The sequence below is a fragment of the Rhinopithecus bieti genome, unplaced genomic scaffold (assembly GCF_001698545.2).
Source record: "Rhinopithecus bieti isolate Rb0 unplaced genomic scaffold, ASM169854v2 scaffold_21891, whole genome shotgun sequence".
NCBI classification, from domain to species: Eukaryota; Metazoa; Chordata; class Mammalia; order Primates; family Cercopithecidae; genus Rhinopithecus; species Rhinopithecus bieti.
In genome coordinates, this window is record NW_016810869.1 from 1,628,907 (window position 1) to 1,651,373 (window position 22,467).

A 22,467-nucleotide genomic window follows, 5' to 3' on the forward strand; every position below is an offset into this window, starting at 1 on the left:
TATATAAGGGGATGATCATGGTTCCAGGAGGATGAGCTGAGAATTTGCTTATCGCAAATGGCTCCCTTAGAAGCATCACCTATGCCTTCAATAATGTTACTTTATAAAATGAGACCTGAAATAAATACACCAAAATATTAAGATTTAATAGCATACTTGTGTGTTTCATGACATTTTTCTTTTTTTTTTTTTCTGTTAGAAATATATCAAAGTATAAAGTCATAGAGAAATAATCAGCAATAAGGGTGTAATAGAATCATGTTTTGTTTGTTTATTTTGGTTTTTAATTTTCCTCAACATAACTCACAGTGCCCCAGGATGACAAGAACAAAAAAATAATCCATTTGAATTAGCAAATCACCTGCAGCTACTGCAAAGGCATGTATAGTTTATCTATGCCTATGTTGCAAAGCATTCCAATTTGGCAGATTAAAACAACTAATATTTATTATTTCACAATTTCTGTAGGTCAGGAATCTAGCTATGGTTTAGATGAGTGCCTTTGGTTCATGCTTATGAGATTCCAGTGTAGAAGTCAGCAGGGGTTGAGGTCTTGCCCAAAGGCTTACCTCAGTGGAAGTGGAGCTGGTTTCTGCTTCCAGCTTACTCACATGGCTTTTGGCAGGCATCAGTCACTTGCTCTATGGCCTGCAAGAAAACGTGACAGGCAGCTTGCCCCAGAGAGTGATACAAGAGGGAGTGAGAAAGTGTTCCCATGATAGAAGCCACAGTCCTTTTGTAACCTAGTCTTGTAAGAGACATCCTATTACTTTTGCTGAACTCATTCCATCATAAGTGAGCCACTATATATAGCCAACATTGTCAGTGATACAAGGGGGAATGAGAAAGTGTTCCTGTGATAGAAACCACAGTCTTTTTGTAACCTAGTCTTGTAAGAGACATCTGATTACTTTTGCTGAACTCGCTTCTTCATAAGTGAGCCACTATATCTAGCCAACATTCAAGAGGAAATGATTACTTAAGGACATGAACAGCAGGAGGCATAAAAAACTGGGGCCACCTTGAAGGCTGCCTACTAAAAGTTGACTCATAATGAACAAATTATAATTATCAACTCAATGAAGAGTGTACAAAATATTAATCTGAATGTACTCCATTTTGTTTAATGGGACATATTGAATGGGGAAGTTACTATTCTTGCAATTCTTAAAATGTATCAAGAATTATCAAGTTTTTTTTTTTTCCCATAAACATGATCTTCCTGTACCAGGAATCTGTTTCATATTTTAAGACTCAGCCTAAATGTTTTCTGGACCATGAGTTTTTTGTGACCCATTTGAACAGTTTTTTTGCCATCTGCTTTGTAAAAACAACCTTCTTTATAATGCTATCATCATAGTAATTCTATAATGTATTTATTTATCTCTGTTAACTGAGACATCTCTGGTTTTCTAGTGTTACCATCTGAGTATTAACTACTTGACAGGTTTTTGAAGGTTTATGTAATTGTGGGTAATTCTGGTTTAGTTGGACCTTGGAGACCTCAACATCGAAAAAAATTGACTCCTTCTAGTCTCTGTCTCAAAATATTTTAGAGAATTTGTACTAATTTATTTTGTAATATGTCTATACATTTTGTTGAACAAAACAGTGTCCCATTATAGATGTGACTTTTCAGGAACATCATGATATTTTCAAGGCCAGTGCAAATCACATGGCTTCTCTTTGATGCTGATTTTATGCCCTTAGATTTGGCCTTTCAACATGAATTTTGGAAGCATGACCACTGGCAAAAGCCTTTTCTTAGTATTTCATAGCTGTGCCACCCAAGAGAGATGAAAGTTATTTTCTAGTTCCAGTTCAACATTTTGAGAAATATACTGTTTTGGAGATGTTTGAAACAGCTGCCTACCCTTCACCAATCAACTGTGAGAAGGAAGAAGGGATCCTATAAACGTTTGAGTTTCATGCTCTTCCCATGTCAATTCACAGAATCAAGGAAGATAGATCTTTTAGTAATGGTAAATCTTGATAAAACCATATGGTTAAAGTCAAGGGATCATTTGTCTAAAAGAAGAGGGTGCTTTACACAGGAAAAGATATGTTGGTTGAACGTACTTTATTTGGACATTTAGTTTAGTTAAACTAACAGCTAATGTTTTCCTCACTTTGCTGTGAGTTTATGTCAGGTGTATTCTCCAATGCTTATGAAAGAGAGCTGAGAAAAATATTTCTTGAATATTGAGTAAACACAAACACATACGTAAACACGTGTGTCAACCCTTAGTATCTATACATATACATTTAAAATTATACATTTTTGTTTTTAGAAGTTTATCAACTTTTTTCTTTTTTGAGACAGAGTCTCACTCTGTCACCCAGGCTGGAGTGCAGTGGCACAACCTTGGCTCACTGCAACCTCTGCCTCCCAGGTTCAAGCGATTCTCCTGCCTCAGTCTCCCAAGTAGCTGGGATCACAGGCGTGTGCCACCACACCCAGCTGATTTTGTGTTTTTAGTAGAGATGGGGTTTCACCATGTTGGTCAGGCTGGTCTCGAACTGGTCTCGAGCCACTGCACCCAATTCAAATAAATATTTTAAACCATCAACACTGAATGTCTTTCAATTTATTTGTCTTTTTATATTTTTCATTCATGTTTTCTCATTTACAGTGTATAAGTCCTTCACTTCCTTTTGTCTTTTTCCATTTTTCATCCATGTTTTATAGTTTTCAGTGCATGAGACTTTCACTTCCTTAGTTTATTTACGCAGATTGAATTCATTTCAATGCTATTATAAATGGGATTGTTTTCTAATTTTTTCAAAAAATTTTATTAGTATGTATAAATGCAACTAATTTTATGTTGATTTTATGTCTGCAACATTACTGAATTTGCTCATTAGTTATATCAATTTTTGTTTTTTGTGGACCCTGTATTTTTTTATATATGTAATATTATATTATCTACAAACAAGGACAGTTTTACTTATTTCACTGTGATTTAGTTCCCTTTTATTTTATTTACATGCTTAATTGTTCTGGCTATATCTTCCAGTACTATTTTGAAAATAAGTGGTAAGAGTGGGCATCCTTGCTTTGTTCCTGATCTTAATGGAAAAGCATTAAGTTTTTCTGTGTGTAATGTTATCTGTGGCACTCTCATAAAATGTCTACACTACATTTTAACTCTACAAGTACAGTAAAATCCGTATCAAAATCCAAATAACATTTTTTACAGAGATAGCAAAGAACAGTTCTAAAATATATGTGGAAAGACAAAGACCCTGAAAAACCAAAACAATGTTGAAAAAGAACAAAGCCAGAGGCATCACACTTGCTGATTTCAAAATATTTTAAAATGCTGCAGTAATTAGAGTAGTATGGTAATGGCATACAGACAGATATGTAGGCCCGTGGAACAGAGTAGAGTCTGTAAATAAATCCAGGCATAGGTAGTAAAATCATCTTCGACAAGGTTGCTAAGAATACACAATAGGAAAAGGATAGTCTCTTTAAAAATGGGTCGGGCGAGGTGGCTCATGCCTGTAATCCGAGCACTTTAGAAGGCAGAGGCAGGCGGATCACAGGGTCAGTAGTTCAAGACCAGTCTGGCCAACATAGTGAAACCCTGTCTCTACTAAAAATACAAAAAATTAGCCGTGTGTGGTGGTGTGCGCCTGTAATCACAGCTACTCGCGAGGTTGAAGCAGGAGAATCGTGTGAACCCAGCGACGGAGGTTGCAGTGAGCCGAGATGTGCCATTGCACTCCAGCCAGTGTGAGACCCCATCTCAAAAAACAAAACAAAACAAACAAACAAACAAAAAATGCAGTGAAAACTCAATATCTATATACAGAAGAATGTAAATGGCTTCTTTTTGTACACCATACACAAACACCAATTCAAACTGGATTCACAAGTTAAACATAACATCTGAAACTGCACAACTCTTAAAAGAAAAAAAATAGGGGTAAAGCCTTATGACATTAGTCTTGATAATGTTTAATCTGATGTGACCCGCAAATCTCAGGCAATAATAACAAAAATAGACAAATGGGACTATATCAAGTTACAAATTTTAACGGAGCAAAGGAAACCATCTACAGAGTGAAAAGCAGCCTATGGAGTGGGATAAAGTATTTGCAAGCCATGTCTGCTAAAAGGCTGATTTCCAAAATAAAACTCCAACAACTCAATAATAAAAAGAAAGAAGAAGAAGAAGGAGAAGGAGAAGAAGAGGGAAAAGGAGGAGAAGGAAAAGGAAGAAGGAGAGGGGGATGGGTAAAGGAGAAGGGGAGGGGGAGATGGAGGTGAGAGAGAAAGGGAGGAGGAGAGGGAGAAGGGGAAGAAGAAGGAAGGAAAAAAAAACACCAATAACCTGATTAAAAAATGGGCCTAGAACCTGAATAGCTGTTTCTCTAAAGAATACATACAAATGGACAATAGGTATGTATAAAGATTCTCAATGTCACCAGTCATCATGGAAATGCAAATCAAAACTACGGTATGATACACCTCATATCTGTCAGGATGGATATTTATGAAAAAAAAAAGCCAATGACAGAAAAGTATTGTTGAGGATGTGAAGACATTTGAACCCTTGCACACTGTTGGTAGAAATGTGAACTTGCATAGCATCTACAGAATATAGTATAAAGATTCCTCAAAAATTAAAAGAAAAATTACTGCATGACCTAATGACCACACTTCTGAGTATTTATTTAAAAAATTGAAATCAAGATTACAGATAAATGTTAGCATTCCTATGTTTATTGCAGCAGTATTCACAATAGCTAAGATGTGGAAACAATCTAAATGTCCGTAGACAGAGAATGTAGAGAAAAATGTGGTTTATCATACAGTGGAATAGTATTTAGCCTTAAAAAAAGAGATCTTGCAGTATGCAAAAACGTGGATGAATACTGAGGACAGTAGGCTGAATGAAATCAACCAGTCACTGAAGGGCGAATATAGGACTGCATGATTTCAATTAGATGAGGTATATAAAATAGTAAAATCCATACAATCAAAGAGTGGAGTGGTTAATACCAAGGACTAGGGAAGGTGAATGAGGAGTTGCTAATCAACAAATATAAAATTTTCATAATGCAAAATGAATAAGTCCTAGAGATCTGCTGAAAAACAGTGTCTATGAATAGCAATGCTGGGTTGTGTAGAAATGTGTTTATAGGATAGATCTCATATTAAGTGTTCTTATAACAATAATAACAAAAAAAATTTTCAACATTCACTAGATTAGACTTGTTTTCAGTATCGTACCACTAATGACAAATGATTGTCTCACTGAAATTATTTTTGTAGAGATTGTGCATTCACTTATCCATATAGTCTAACTATATCCTTGTATAGCATTGAATCAACATTAATTTAATCTTGATACAAATTATTTTATCAAATTACATTTTAATTCAAGATTCCTGGACTTCTGTTATTTATAATGTTTTGATTTGCTATAATAAATTGCTCTAATAAGCTTTTTAAACTTGTGAATAAAACAATTATTAAAAACATGTTCGTTATGCTTCTTAATATAAGCACTATAGAAACGGCTCCATTAGACATTTAATATCAGGACAAACTTTGGAAAAATGATATTTGTGCCTACTAGACAATGAGAGTATAAAATTAACAGTGCTTTAAAATTGTTAGCTATCTATCTAATCTATCTGTCGATCTATCCATCTGTCGAGCTACTTGTGTACATACAGTTTTCTATTTGGATTGCATGAAATCACATTAATTCTTCTTCTAGTAATTATAGTTTTATATTGATTTAAAATTGAATATTAACTTGCCTGTTGAATACTACCACAGCAGAATTCTAAGAATAAATTGGTTTTAAACACTTAGAGAACAATAATCACCACTGGCGTATATAAAATATCAGTGTCTTCACCTAAAATATTAGGTGTCAAAATTAATGCTAATTCACAAATGCTGTTTACTTTTACATAGACATTTACTTTCTCATACTTCAATTCTGTATTCGATTTTTAAAAATTTTAAAGCCACCTCAAATCCTTTTTAGAAGCTGATAGGGAATTTATGCTAAAGAAATATATAAATGCTTTCACTTTCTCTGACATGACTGTATATCTCACTATACTTGATAAAAATAATTATCTATATTCACAAATAGGCTATCCATTTTGTCTTGTTTTTCTGTTGAATTCCACATTTCCACACTTTTTGTTTCCACACTTTTATATTTGAACTTCACATGTTACAGTGCGGGGAAGAATAAATTGGGATTATACTAATACTTGACTACTTCAGTTTTGTTTCAGAATCAGAATGAAAACTTGACCTCTCCTCTAATTGTCTGTAGTTTAAGGGTTTAGAGCTAATAAAATATTTCATATTCAAATATATAAATCTTTTCATGCAAAGCATTTTACATACCTTTTAAAGTTTATATAAATCTAGTATTTAATTACTAAATAGTCTACTTTTAAAATCTAAAAAAGTCCATTTGATGCATTACCTAATATAATGTTCATTTGAATATGTGCTCTAAATATTTGTCTTTTTTTTTTTGTAAGATTATTTCATGAACATTGTATTTAAATACATTTAATATGAAATGTCTTCCAGAACATTATCAGCTATATGTTCCTGAGTCAGCTCAAGTTGGTTCAGCTGTTGGGAAAATCAAGGCAAATGATGCCGATACTGGCTCAAATGCTGACATGACCTACTCCATCATAAATGGTGATGGCATGGGGATATTCTCAATTTCCACTGACAAAGAGACCAGAGAAGGAATCCTTTCTTTAAAGAAGGTAAAAAGAACATACTTTTGTGATTCAGGCAACTCACTCATCTTTTCCTGAATGGAAATTTGGCAGAGGTATGAATAATTCATGCTGTCAGGCCATTAAAATGATAAAATAGTGTCACTTTGTGATATAATTACATTTTAATTATTATTTGTCGACTGTTTAGATCTTTTCTTCAGAAAATATATTTTGCTAAGGTGGGAAGATCTGATGTAGACTACACTAACAATGTTTCTCTCCATCTTTGTTTGTTTGGTCTCTACTCTAATCTTCCTGAAATGTCCCAATGATAATAGTCAAGAATTAAATAAAAGTAATTTCAATGAAGTGCAAAGAATCAAAGCATCATCATCATAAGGCTATGGTGATTCTTTTATAGCCAGAGAGGATGGCCAAGGAGGCTGAGATATTTTCCATCTTAAAATGTACTCCAGGTGATTCTAGAGTAGAACTATTTAGAAAACAGGCTGAGATGCTTTATTCTAATGTGCCTACTGTAGATGTTGATGTGAGTCTGTCGTCTATCTATCTATTTATCTATCTATCCGTCTTATTAGCCACTTGTATACATATACTTTTCTATTTGGATTGTATGGTATCTCATTAATTCTTCTAGTAATTATAATTTTATATTGATTTAAAATTGAATACTAACTTGTCTGTTGAATACTACCTTGGGGAAGTTCTAAGAATAACTTGATTTTAAACACTTAGAGAACAATAGTCACCACTGATATATATAAAATATCAATGTCTTCACCTAAAATATTTTCTCATTGTAAATTTTTTTTTTCTCAAAGCAATCTATAGATTCAGTGCTATTTCCATGAAACTATCATTAACATTCTTCACAGAATTAGAAAAAAAAATTTAAAATTTATATGAATCCAAAAAGCCTGAGTAGCCAAGGCAATCCTAAGCAAAAAGAAAGCTGGAGGCATTATGCTATCTGACTTCAAACTATACTACAGTGCTACAGTAACCAAAACAACATGGTACTGGTACAAAAAAAAAGACACACAGACCATTGGAGAACAATACAAAACCCAGACATAAAGACTGCATACCTACCACCATCTGATCTTTGACAAACCTGACAAAAACAAGCAACAGAGAAAGGATTCCCTATTTAATAAATTGTGCTGGGACAACTGGCTAGCCATATGCAGAAAATTGAAACTGACCCCCTTCCTTATACTACGTACAAAAATCAATTCAACATGCATTAAAGACTTAGATGTAAAACCCAAAACTATAAAATTCTAGAAGAAAACCTAGGCAATACCTTTCAGTACATAGGCACAGGCAAAGATATCATGACAAAGAGGCCTAAAGCAATTGCAGCAAAAGCAAAAACTGAAAAGAATGTCTGTTAGGTTGGTGCAAAAGTAATTGCGGGTTTTCACATTGCTTTTAGTGGCAAAATCACAATTACTTTTGAACCAACCTAATAATTAAACCAAATAGCTTCTGCACAGCAAAAGAAACTATCAACAGGTTAAACAGACAACCTAAAGAATGGGAGAAGATTTGTGTAATCTATGCATCTGACAAAGCTCTGATATCCAGCATCTATAAGTATCTTAAATATATTTTCAAGAAAAAAAACCAGCTTCATTAAAAAGTGGGCAAAGGACATGAACAGACAGACACTTCCCAAAAGATGACAGTTATGCAGCCAACAAGCATGAAAAAAAGCTCAACATCACTGATCATTAGAGAAATGCAAATCTAAACCACAATGTGATACCATCTCACAGCAGTCAGAATGGCTTTTATTAAAAGGTCAAAAAACAACAGATGCTGACGAGGTTGTGTAGAAAAAGGAACGCTTTTACACTGTTGGTAGAAGTGTAAATTAGTTCAACCATTCCGGAAGACAGTGTAGCAATTCCTCAAAGACCTAGAGGCAGAAATACCTTTTGATCCAGCAATCCCATTACTGTGTATATACCCAAAGGAATATAATTCATTCTGTTATAAAGACACATACACATCTATTTTTATTGCAGGACTATTCACAATACTAAAGACATGGAATCAATCTAAATGTCCATCAGTAATAGACTAGGTGAAGATAATGTGGTGCATATATACCATGCAATACTATGCAGCAATGAAAAGGAACTAGATTAGTATCCTTTGTGGGGACGTAGAGCTGAAGACCATTATTTAGGCAAACAAATGCGGGAACAGAAAACCAAATATGACATGCTCTGACTTATAAGTGGGAGCTAAATGATGACAATACACGGACGCATGAGGGGAACAACACACACTGGGACCTATAGGAGTCGGGAGTGGGAGAAGGAAGAGGGTCAGGAAGTGTAGATAAGGGATGCTGGGATTAATACATAGGTGATGGGTTGATCTGTGCAGCAGACCACCATGGCACATGTTTACCTATGTAACAAACCAGCGTATCCTGCACATGTGCCACCGAACTTAGAAGTTGGAAATAAAAAAATAAAATAAAATGCCTTAATAAGAAAAAAAAATAGTAGCAGCAACTAATATTTGTTAGAGTATTTCCTCTGTATCAAGACAGATTTTAAGCACATTGAAATATCTTGATTGAATATACCCATAATTATGTTTTTAATTCTTACTGTGACAGTTTGAGAAAGAGAGTGTTATTATCCCCTCTTTATAGCTAAAGAAACTGAATCACAAAGTGATAAAAATAGTGCCCAAGTAGAAAGTCGACAGAAAACTGAACTGGAGTGTCTGTCTTCAGAGTCTGAATACTTACTCATGTTATATATTCAGATGGAAGATATATGATTATTCTTTGATACAATGGAGAGAGAAACTAATTGTGATGTGGTAGAGAGAGAATGGGAAGCAAAAATGCGGGAGGAAAAAAATAGAAAAACACTGTCTTCTTGGAGAAGGTTCGTACCTTTGTGGTGGAGAAAGATTATAAAACAAATAAACAAGAACATAATGAAATAAATGTTTTAATTTTAAGTTGGGAAACAAGAGTGTTTCTATGCACAGGGATAAAAAACTCAATACAGACAAGACAACAAGGATACTGAGGTAGTCTAGGGATACTGAAGAGAGGATAAGTAATTTTAACAGATGCATTGTGGATAGAGATGAACCTCAGTAGAATCCGAATCACAAGTGCACAGAAACAACCTAGGATAGTATGCCTCCTTCTCTGGGGTTACCATAGAACAAGAGGTAGAAGCAAACGACTGCGGGTAAGTTTGCAATGATGTATCGAGGATGTGTGTAGGTGCAGTGGTGGTGTTCCTATATATTAAGTCGTATTGTAGAAAACAACTTCATATTTGCAAAAAGTGAAAGTAACAGTGGATGGTTTGATTACACACATAATCTGAAGTATAACTATCAGTTGTAGAATTAAGGACAATGCGCATATCTTACCACCTTACATGGCTACAATTAATTAGAGGTCAGAAAAACAAAAGTAAAATTATATATGTTAATGTGTGTGCACATATTTAATTAATTTAATATTAATAGTTCATTCTATTTGGTACATCTACACACAATGCCTATTTTTGAGATCAGAATTGTTTCAATTCTGTAAATGGTAAGTGATGATGTACTAAAAATATTCTTGACATTTAATAAGTTCAAATTGTCTTTCACTTTTTTCCTTGAATGTAATTTTTTGTTTGTTTGTTTGGAGATAGAGTCTTGCTCTGTCACTCAGGCTGGAGTGCAGTGCAGTGTGATCTCGACTCACTGCCACCACCTCCATCCCTAGTGCCAAAGTGATTTTTCCACTTCAGTCTCCCTGGTAGCTGGGACCACAGGTGAGCACCACCACACCTGGCTATTTTTTCTTTTTGCTTTTTCTTTCTTTCTTTTTTCTTTCTTTTTTTTTTTTTTTTTTTTTTTTTTTTTTTTTTTTTTTTTTTTTTTTTTTTTTTTTTTTTTTTTTTTTTTGTATTTTTAGTAGAAATGGGGCCTCACCATGTTGCCCAGGCTGGTCTCTCACTCCTGAGCCCAAATGATCTGCCAGCTTCTGCCTCCCAAACTGCTGGGATTACAGGTGTGAGCCACTGCACCTGGCCTCCCTTGAGCATATTTTTTAATGTAGTCTAGATTTCCTCTGAGGTACGTACATGTCGCATTCATGTAATTTTTTGATCCTTCTGATTAGGATTATCAGTCTCAGAGTTATTTCATTGCTGTGTGTTTTAGGGCATAAATAATTGCAATTTGAAAATCCTGTATACCTCAGTGGATTTTTAACCTTCAAGAGATACTCATTCAGTTGGCAGGAAAAAAAAGATAAAACAGTTCTTAAAAAGCTGTTCCTTATTTAATCTCTAAGGCAGTTCACTTTAGCCAGCTAGGCAGAACAGCTAATCTCCTCACAGATCGAAATCAGCACTGCTCTATAAATCCGCCAGCAGGACTGTCTGCACATTCCTGTCCATATCATTCGAAGGAATCAGAAAATTGCCAAGTTGAATTCACTGGTGCATGGTGTGGTACATTGTAAATACACTTTGATAACTTTCATTCATTGTTTAATGAAGCCTGGCTGGGCGGAAAGGGGGAAAAAGATAAGGATGAATGCAATTGGATGTACTCTTCTTTCCTCTGACATAAACCTCTTGCAGCTAGGGATGTGCTTCTCCTTAGCAGCCTTTCTCAAAATCTCTTCTTATATGGCTCCTATTTGCACACTTTACAGAAGTAGATCCAAATATCGTTTTCTTTAGATTTCTGGTTCTATTTGGCTTTCTGATTTTCAGCAAATACTGTTGTTTTGTCATTTCCTTCTAACTAATTCAACTGTAAATACAATACAAATTAAGTTAAGCCAAAAAATTTTAAACTCATCTTTCAAGTCAACAAAGGGTGTTTGAAGATATAGATATAACCTTACTGTAAAATGAAATCTAAATCTGGGTCTTGTCATTTAGGAGATATATGACATTGTCTCAACTCTTTGAAGCTTCAGTTTTCTTATTTAAGCACTTTACAGGGTGATTATGGAAAACATGAAATGAGATGAAAATTGTGCTCTAAGCTATGTCTGGCTAATAATTACTACTCCCTCAATAATGACTACTATCTAATACTACCTCAATAGCTTCTTTTCCCTTGTCTTCTTTTCTTCCTATTTTGCACCAGTTTTTAATTATACTTCCAGACCAATCCATGTGATGATTTTGCTGCCATCTTTATTTCATGTTATTTGATTTAACTGGAAGCAAACTAAGAATGAAATACCATGTGTATATTACAACACAATGTACATACTGTCTTCATGTTTCTTGACAATCAACTTCCTCTTCCTGCTTCTTCAAGAGAAGATATTTTTTAAGTTTACATTAAATATTGTATTTGTAGTACAACATTTTCAGGTATATTTCAGTCATAAATACATTTTTGATTATCTCTTTGGTTTCACTTATCAAAATATGCATTTCTATAATTTCTCAATGTAGAAAACCTATCAGTTTTATTTTCCTCTTAAAGTTGTTGCTTCTGATAGGATAAGACTTTTCAAAAATTAATTTACTGTGAATGTACTGATAATTTTCCTGAGTGTGTATGTGTACTACAAATCTGTCCTTGCCTATAGGAGACATAAAACACGTTCATAACCAAGTACTGTGTATTTTTAAGATTTCCATACCCCACCATGGGTAAAAGATTATTAAACCCTTTGTATTTAACACATGATTTGAGATGGGTCTTAAGAGTAAACACTAAAAGTTATAAGTTTGTTTTTAAAAGTTTAAGTAAATTATAAGATAAAAACATGAAATACCTTCAGCTACAACCATACTGGATTTATTCTACATACTATATTTCTGGTCTTTTAGTGGATTGTGTTTATTGAGGATTACATTGTCATTCCTTTGACTTGCATTTAGTAACAGAATAAGGATCGAATGTTGTTTACTAACAGATTTTAACATTTTTAGACTTTGAACACAAAGAATAAGTGAGTCATCCCAACCCATTGTGAATGATCACACACAGGCAAACACATGATCACACACTGTAAATAAGAAGCAATAGATTTCTAATTCTAATGAACTGCTTACAAAATATGAACATTGCTTAGGGATTTCATTATCAAAAAAATCTCAACTAAGTTTCTGCTTTATATTCTTATAAGGTTCTAAAAGTCTGAAAAGTTATTCTTTTCAGCCACAGCCGACAGAGAGAGGAATCCAAGTTTCAATTCAGTAAAATCTATTACTATATTTCGGATGACTTTGACACAGAAATGCTATTGGGTAAATTGTTTTTCATGCTGTTCATCTATAGGCCTAATGATAGGCCTGGAGTAATAAATCGTTTGAAACTTCATTGAAAGTTAATTGATTCCTAAAATACAGTTCAGTGCAGTATTTGGAAACTAATGATCTGATGAAACAGCTTGATAAGTTAAGCTATATGGATGCATGGGTTGTTGGTAAGTTTGTACATGTGTGGATATATTTAATTATTTTATTTATGTCATATATACACATACACATGCACACATATGCACAAAAACACATAGATATACATATACACACATATATGAACTTATGTATATTATATATAAATAATAATAAGCATACTTTCAATATAATATAATGTATACTTAAGCTATTTGAAATGAAAGAACTTTGCATTTATTTGTCCAGTGTTCAAATGACAGAAAGCAAACATGTAATATTTATTTGTATCAATGCCCTTAGAATTATACACAATGAATAAGAATTACTTTCTTCTGTATAGAGAAATATATGACCAGAAAGCTTATGCATATACTCTGGTTTCCACAGACTGTCCATCATCCAGGCCAGACCTCTGACAAGGGCCACAAAGCATATCATAATACAAAAGCCTAGCTGGAGAAACAGTGCTTAAATTCATACAATTTTTCCTGTGTTTTAACAAAATACCATAATATAAGTTAAATACTTTTCCTGAAAACAAAAAAATATTAGTAATGTCAATCACTATTCCTGGTCTAGGCCATTTTATTTAATGATTCAAATGACAATTTTATGTATGAAAATGTTGATATTGACCCTGTCTACCCATTCTTGTAACTAAAATCTGGATGCTGGTGCAGTATAGGAAGTATAGGAATCAAAAGAAGAGGTCATAAAGAGTCTCTTCTCTTGCTTAGGAGAATAGAATTTTAGAACCTCTCTGAACTCTAAGAATAATTGACTCATACGGTAACTTGGCTAAACAGTATTTTCAATATCCATGTATTTATAATCATTATATAGTTCCAGAGAAGAATATAATAGGGTGATTTAAAGAATAACAGAAGTGATTAATGAGAAACCATTGAGAAGTCCTGAATATGTAAATCTGGCTGGAAAATGAGTGATGGAAAAGTGATAACTAACTACAGTAATATGAAATGGATTAATGTTAGAGGAGAAAGTACTACTTTACAAGTTAGAAAGAGCAATGATATGTAAAAGTAATTAGTAGGAGTTACAGGATGAAATTAAGAAACTAAAATTTAAAATGGAAATCAGTGTCAACTCATTGATAGTGAGCTGTTAAATTAGGATATTGAGCAGCAGCTAAAGAAAAGTAAGAGAAGCCCAATTGCCTGGGGAAGTAAAAGTTATGCCAGAATAAACACTTCTAGCAAGGGCTGAGAAGATAAACCATTTTATCAACAGCATTTTAGTTTCTTAGCTTATGCCATCTGTGAATTAAAGAAATTACAAAGGTACTCAGAGTTCTAGGAGTTAGATTTAGTGAACTTCTCAGTTCATTTTTAACTTAATAATAAATACTTGAAAAGATGATGATGAAGGTTATCTTTTAATGGTGAGGATATTATATTCCACTAAACATTTTGTTTATCTTTATCATCAAAATGAAACATTGTATTGCAGTACTTATTTGCTGTTTAGATTTCCACCAGGATGACATAGTGCTTAAGGACACAACTTATACACTTTTTCTGCCTGAGTTTAAATCCCAAATATATCACCTACAGACTGTTGTCCATAAGGAGTTTCTTAACTTTCCTATGCCTTAGTTCCCTCATTTGTAGATGGGAACAATTACACCTCACAGAGGTGTTGTGAAGATTAAATAAATTAATATATGTTAATTGTTTAGGGCATAGGTCAGTGTTATTATATTTCAAAATAATACTAAAATTTTATCCACCAAATCTAAACCATGTAATAGTACCTTTTGTACTCAGAAAACAGCTGTATTTGAGATGGAGAAAGAGCTATTAATCAAATTCCATGTGCTAGGAATTATTTTAGATACACGAACTATGAAATGAACTAGATCATATTCTTTCTCTTACGGAAAACTGAGTAGACATGATATATTGTTATAATACAAGATGTCAGCCCATACTAACTGTTAATAATATAGGTTTGCTTAAATTGTTATGAATTTAGAGATTAAAAAGAACCAACTTTTCAAAGATGGGAAGAGGTCAGTGAAATATTTGCATGGAAAATTATTTTTAAACATCTGTGGACTTTGGATACTCAAGAAAATAAATTCAGCCAAAGGTTTTATATCCACCCACATTGTCTTTCAAGTATGGAGATTACAACCAGTAAACCTTGAACATTACAATATGCTAATTACCTTAGTTTGATTATTACACATTGTATACATATGTCGATAGTTTACATTTGTATCCCATACCTCATAAATATGTATAATTATTGTGTCATTAAAATAAAATGAAACTAAAAAGATATTCTGACCAGATGGAATAATCTACCTAAATATTAGTTAGCACCTTTAATTGGTATCAATTCTGTATTTAGAAACAATAAATAATTATATTTCTTAGGGTGGAGTGGAATGAAGGATATTTTCTTGGGAGGTAATGTATCTTTCCAAGAAATACTTGTGAGTACTAATGGGTAATGACAGGCAGGAACCCTGACTGTGATTAACATCAGGATCAGGGTAACTGATCAGAATTTAAGCATAGGCCTTGAAAAGTGTAGAAACAATATCTCTTTTCCTAAGAAAATAAAATTATAAGCTAAAAAAAATTTTATTAGTAATAACTAAGAATGAAAAAGTGTAAGTCCGAGCTGAAAGTCAAATATGAGATCTATAAGCATTACCAAGAGCACAAAAGTAAACAGAAATTAAAAATTACAAATATTTAAGAGAAATGGGAGGAGATGGAAACAGTCTATTTTATTTTAATTGCTATTTATTGTATGATGATAACACAGTATTACCTAAATTTATAAAATGGAGATAGTCACTAGAAAATATATAAACAAAATAGAATTTCACACAAGGAAACTAGATGTATCTAAAACAAACAGAAAATAAGATTATAATAAAATCCACATACATAAAAGGAAACTAAGATATATGATTTCAGTGCCCACAGTGATGGAATCCAAACTGAAATCATAAAAAGAAGGAACAGAAAAACACTTTACAATCCTAAAGTGAACCATTCACTGTGAGTATGAATCTCTCTGTTGCACATTACTCACCAACATTCACAAAGAAGAAATCACAAGATATACAAAGAGCTATGTCTATAAACAGAATGGTAAAGGGTTATAGCTCACAAATTTCAGTCCATGATAGATAAAGTATTTTAAAATGTGAATAATTGAATAATGTAATTAATAAGGAGGTTGATATATTTAATAAATCATTCTCTGCATTCTGATGCTGTATCATTTAATTCAAGTGCCTGTAGAATATTTAGTAAAACTGACTACATATTAGTCTTCAAGACTATCTCATTAAAGGACTCAAAGTAAAATAGTACACATATAATGCTAAAGACATAGACCAAATACAACTAAAATTAGTGAAAACATCGGAAAACAAAAAATGACCTTAATCTGAAAATGTATTAACTGCAACAACCACAACCTTCTACTTCAGGAATTCTCAAATCACAGAAAAAAAACAACAACAACAACAAAAATAAAAAATAAAAAAAAAACAAAAAAAAGCACAACAAATGGCAGAATGTCTAGGAAAAAATAACTATAATAAGAAAGAACATATATGGAAATTATGGGATACAAATTAAGTGCTTCTGAAAGTATACTTGTAATTCTAAACATATCAAAGACATAGACTAAAAAAGAATAATATTAGATGAATTAAATATGTAACTAATAATGGAGAATAAAAGAAGAAAATGAATGAAGACTAGTAAACAAAAATACAGATTCAAACCTGATTTTCTGGAAGGAAAGTTTAAAAAATAAACCTAAACTAATCTTAATCTTATTAAGATACATGAAAAGACATAGAAAATAAGCAACTTGAAAACATTATAACACTATTTTCTTAATTCTACACAAGTAAATTTAATATGAAGGATTTTGAGGGAAGATTGCTAAAAGCAACTTCAAAGAAACAGAAAACACACATAAACTGATTTCTGAATAAGAAAATGAGAAGCTTGTGAATTTTCTCTAAATATATCAGACTCAATAATTCACTAAGGAATTCTATCAAACCTGAAAGGGCACATAACTGCAGTGCTATTTAAAGCTTTCAACACACAGAAAAGAAAGAAAATTTCAACTATGTTTCTATATAAAGCAGACAAATTTACATTCGTTTCCTAGGAATGCTCTTACAAATGACCATAAACTAAGCAACTGGAGAAAACAGTGGGCTGTCTCACAGGCCTGGAGGCCAGAAGTCTGGAATCAGGAGTCGGTTGGACGCACTTCCTCTTTCCTTGGTAAACTTTAAGGACCTGTCCATTCCTCGCCTCTTCCAGCTTCTGAAGGCTCCAGTTGCTCCTCAGCTCATGGCCACATGACTTCTCTCTCTGCCTCTGTGGTCATATGACCTCATCACAGTTTCTCTGCCCAATCTCCCTTGGCCACTCTTATAATCTAAATTTAACACCTACGTAAATAATTGACGATTATCACCTCTTGTTATAGTTTACTATGTAAGTTAATTGCATGATTTTCCATATTCGTATTTGTTGCAGGGTTGCCATTAGGCCGCTATAGCCAGTCTCCACAAAAGCCATGTCCTTCCCATGTGTACAGTAGTATTTACCCCATCCCAACATCCCTAAAATATCAGTCTATAACAAAATCAATTCTAAGTCCAAAACCTTATCTACTTATCATCAGGTCAGCATTTCTAAAGTCATCATCTCAGTCTAAATCTCATTATCTTAATCAGGTGTGGGTGAAACTCTAGATAGTTTGAATCCTGGGACAAAAATCTTCATCTGTGGACCTGTGAAATTAGAAAACAAATTATCCTTATCTAAAATACAATGGTAGGAGAGGCATAACATAACTGTGATAGACACTGACATTTCAACAAGGGGAAAAAGGGAAGAAATAAAAAAGTAACAAGCTCTAAATATGTTTAAAACCCAGCATGGAAAATTCCATTAGTTTTCTTTTTTCATAAGTTTTATTTAATATTTAATTGACAAATAATAATTATATTTATTATGTACAATGTGATTGGTACATATCTGTTACTTCAAATATTTATCATTTACTTGTGATGAGAACATTTAAAATTCTTTTAGAAGTTTTGATAGGTACTATGCATTATTATTACCTATAATCACTATGCCGTATATGGAATACCAGAACCAATTCCTCCTACCTAACTGTAACGTTGTACCCATTAACCAATGTCTCCCCTTTTCCTACTCACCTCTCTATTCCCAGCCTCTGGTAACCATCATTCTACTTTCTACTTAAATGAGTTTGACTTTTAGATTCCATATGTAACTAAGATCGTATGGTATTTGTCTATCTGTGTCTGGCTTATTTCAATAAACATTCACACATGTTATTAAAAATGACAGAGTTTTTTTTTTTTTTTTTTAAACAACAGACTAAATAGCATTCTACTGTATATCTACACCACAATTTTTTAAAATCCTTTTATCCATTGATGAATACTTTGTTTTTTTTCCATATCTTCTTTAATGTGAGTAATGCTGCAATTAATGTAAGGGTGTAGCCATGTCTTTGGGATACTGATGTCAATTCCTTTGGCTGTATACCCAGTCGGGGGATTGCTGGATCCAATGGGAATTCTACTTTTGATTTTTTGAGTAACCTTCAAACTTTTTTCCAAAATGGCTGTACTAATTTACAACACCACAAATACTGTGTTTCCTTTTCTCCACATCCTTGCCAATACTTGTTATCGTTCATGTTTTTGATGATAACCACTGTAAAAGGCATGAGATATTTCACTGTGGTTTTAATTTGTACTTCTCTGAGGTTTAGAGATGTTGAGGAATTTTTCATATACATGTGGCCCAGTTGTATGTCATCTTTTGAGAAATATCTATTAAGTGTTTTGCCCATTTTTAGACTAGAGTGATTTGTATTTTTTTAATTGAGTAGTTTGAGTTCAATCGTTGTTTTAGATATTGGCCCTTCCTTATCTGATGTACAGTTTTCAAATATTTTCTTCAAATCGTGTGTTACTCTTCACTCTGTTACTTGGTTTCTTTGCTATGAAGAAGTTCTTTAGTTTGACGCATTCCCACTTGTCTATTTTTGCTTACTTTGCCTATTTTTTTTGAGTTACAGACAAGTATCTCAGCCTAGAACAATGTCATGAAGGTTTCCCCTCAATGTCTTCTTCTAGTAGATTTATCATTTTAGGTTTTACGTTGTCTTTAATCCATTTCAAGTTAATTCTTGCATGGCTCAATACTTTGCTCTCTGAGTCTGTATCTCTGCTTGCCCCTGCCCCTGTGTTGTGCATAAAGTACCCGAAGTCTTTTGTGTTTCCTCAGAAAGAAATCTTTATCACCTATAACTGCAAAGTTATGATTTCTGGACACCAAACCTGGAGTTTCATCCTGCAAGTGGTTGAATTACAATATAAATTGAGTATCCAATCGTGTAGGGGTATCTTTCTTCTGGGACATAATAGGGCAGCCACAAAAACTGAAAAAAGTGAGGAATCGATTCTCTAGAGCTCCATGAGAGAGTGTGGTTCTCCCATATTTCTGACTTAGCGTCTTCAGAACTTCAAGGGAATTTCTGTTGTCATAACCCAACTTGTTTGTGGCAATTTGTTATGTCATCCCTATGAAACTAATATAGTAGGATTAACAGAAAATAATAAGCCAATACAATATTAAGCAACATTAAGCAGCTTCATTTATCAACACCCACAGGACAATTCTAAGCCATTGCAGTAAAACAAAACACATTGCAAGGGGGATGATTCCAGGAATGCTCAGATAGTTCAGGGACAGACAAATAATTATGCTAGACTGAAGCATATGAAATTATCTTTTGTATATGTCATCATACATTTTTGATATCAACAATTTCATATGAGTAAAAGCTAACCTTTAGACAATTTAAAGGACAGGAGTTGCGAATACATACCCAAGTTATACTTGCTGGTAGTTTCTCTCTTCCCTACCAAGTGAGTTTGATACCAGCCACCATGGTGAATGTTGGAATATCAATGAATCCTAATGAGCATTGTCAAATAAAATACAGGACATCTACTTAAATTCTAATTTTAAATGAATAACCAATAAATTTTTCTACAACTATGTTTCTTGTGATAATTGACGATTAATATACTAAAAACCCTACAGTTTATCCTAAATTTAAATTTAATTGGGCATCCAGTAGTTTAAATGATTGAATTTAGCAACACTGAAAATAGCACTCATTAAGTGTGAGCATCAATGATATGGTTTGTTTTTTGTTTTGTTTTGTTTTGTCTCGCTCTGTTGCCCAGGCTGGAGTGCAGAGGCGTGATCTCAGCTCACCTCAGCCTCTGACTCCTGGGTTCAAGTGATTCTCCTGCCTCAGCCTCCTGAGTAGCTGGTAGTACAAGCGTGCACCACCACAGCCGGCTAATTTTTGTATTTTTAGTAGTTATGGGGTTTCACCGTGTTAGCCAGGATGGTCTCGATCTCCTGACCTCGTGATCCGCCCACCTTGGCCTCCCAAAGTGCTGGGATTACAGGCATGAGGCACTATGCCTCGCCTGGGATTTTTTTTTTTTTTAACTCGCAAAGCACAGAAGACAACTTTACTAGTTTACGCAACAATTTAAAAGGTCCAGTGGAAGATGGGTACTTGAGTAGTTTTCCCAGAGTTACAGTAATAGAAAAATAATAATTATAATACTAATACTATAAATACCATTTTTGCTGGATAAAACCAAATAATAAAATAATTTATATTGTATATATAACTCTAAAATATCCAGGCATAAATACATGAGTATAATTTTCTCTCAGTTTCCTGGTACCAGCAATACAACCTCACCAGCTTTTCTTCACACATGAGGTTGTTAAAATATTTCCAGTTGCATTAATTCAACTGCTTCTAAATTCCTGTCCCAACCTAAAATAATCTACTCATTTCTTCATGGCTCCACATAGTTTCCATCCATCCATCTGTCAGTTCTGGGAAACAAGTCCCTCAAAATGATTACCACCACCCTAGAGTAGTAAAATATATATTAGATGATCATCAACATGAAACCACATGTCCGCAGAAACAGCCTGCACTGTAGCAGTAGGTAGGTTAGTATTGAGGCAAACGACACCTAACTTGCCAGGGGATCTGCTAAGAAATGGAATAAGACATGTGTGTCGTCTTGGTTGCACAGCTTGATAATAATATCAGATATGACTGGAGGTGGCCCAAATCCCTCCACAAATTTCATTGAAAAGTCCAAAAGATGTAAAAGTCTACAATAATAAATAAGTGGAGGTGATTGTTTTAAAATCCAGTGTTACTGTGAGAAAGCAATGCTAAGCATTCCTAGAAAAGTATGTAACTCTGATTTTTAGTTTGAAAGTCTTAAATACCCATATTCAATGAGAATAACCTTAGACATCATAAAGCGTACCACGTGCAGCAGGTTAACTCCAAAAATTATAGACATTGATCTAAAACTAACAGTAAACCCACCAGTATTCATATTTCCATGAGCAGGATGCACGATTCTGACTGCCCAACTCCTATAAGCCAAGAGGGACCATTTTTGTCTACCCAGTTGCTGATAGGCAGCGAGTATGTACCATTTATAGGACGAGTTATTTAAATTTTGATGGGGCTTATTGGTAAATTAGTCATAGACAAATTCTCACTTATTAATGTAAAGGAGGAAGGAGTCAAGGAAAGAAAAGGTTTGATGTGTGGATCCTATTAAGAGTATGCAACTCCTCGGCCAGGCACGGTGGCTCACGCCTGTAATTCCAGCACTTTGGGAGGCCAAGGTGGGCGGATCACGAGGTCAGGAGATCGAGACCAGCCTGGCTAACACGATGAAACCCCATCTCTACTAAAAATACAAAAAATTAGCCGAGCGTGGTGGCGGGTGCCTGTAGTCCCAGCTACTCTGGAGGCTGAGGCAGGAGAATGGCGTGAACCCAGGAGGTGGAGCTTGCAGTGAGCCTTGATCTTGCCACTGCACTCCAGCCTGGGCGACAGTGTGAGATTCTGTCTCAAAAAAAAAAAAAAAAAAACAGAAAGAAAAGAAAAGAAGAGTATGCAGTTCCTCAGACAAGATAGGTATTAGTTATTTCGTCAATTTATTTCTAGTGTGGATACCTTAGGGAAAAAATGGCTTCCAATTGATAGCTTGTAAACTTCAGAAGCAAATAACACCTTGAAAAATACATAACCTGAAAATCATAATGTTTGTGTCATGTATCAATGCATGTGTATTGTATATATGATCAACTTCTGAGAATTTGAATTTTTTTTTTTTTCTATTTTTTAA

At 33.8% G+C, this 22,467-nt stretch overlaps 1 protein-coding gene across 4 annotated transcripts in view; it reads left to right on the forward strand.

Annotated features, from left to right (window-relative positions):
- CDH18 (cadherin 18) overlaps positions 1-22,467 on the forward strand; it is a 1,176,273-nt gene that overhangs the window by 1,038,068 nt on the left and 115,738 nt on the right. For all 4 annotated transcript variants that reach the window (XM_017893219.1, XM_017893218.1, XM_017893220.1 and 1 more), the window contains one exon: positions 6,578-6,765. In XM_017893219.1, coding sequence (XP_017748708.1) covers positions 6,578-6,765 — 188 coding nt within the window. The remainder of the gene's footprint in view (positions 1-6,577; positions 6,766-22,467) is intronic.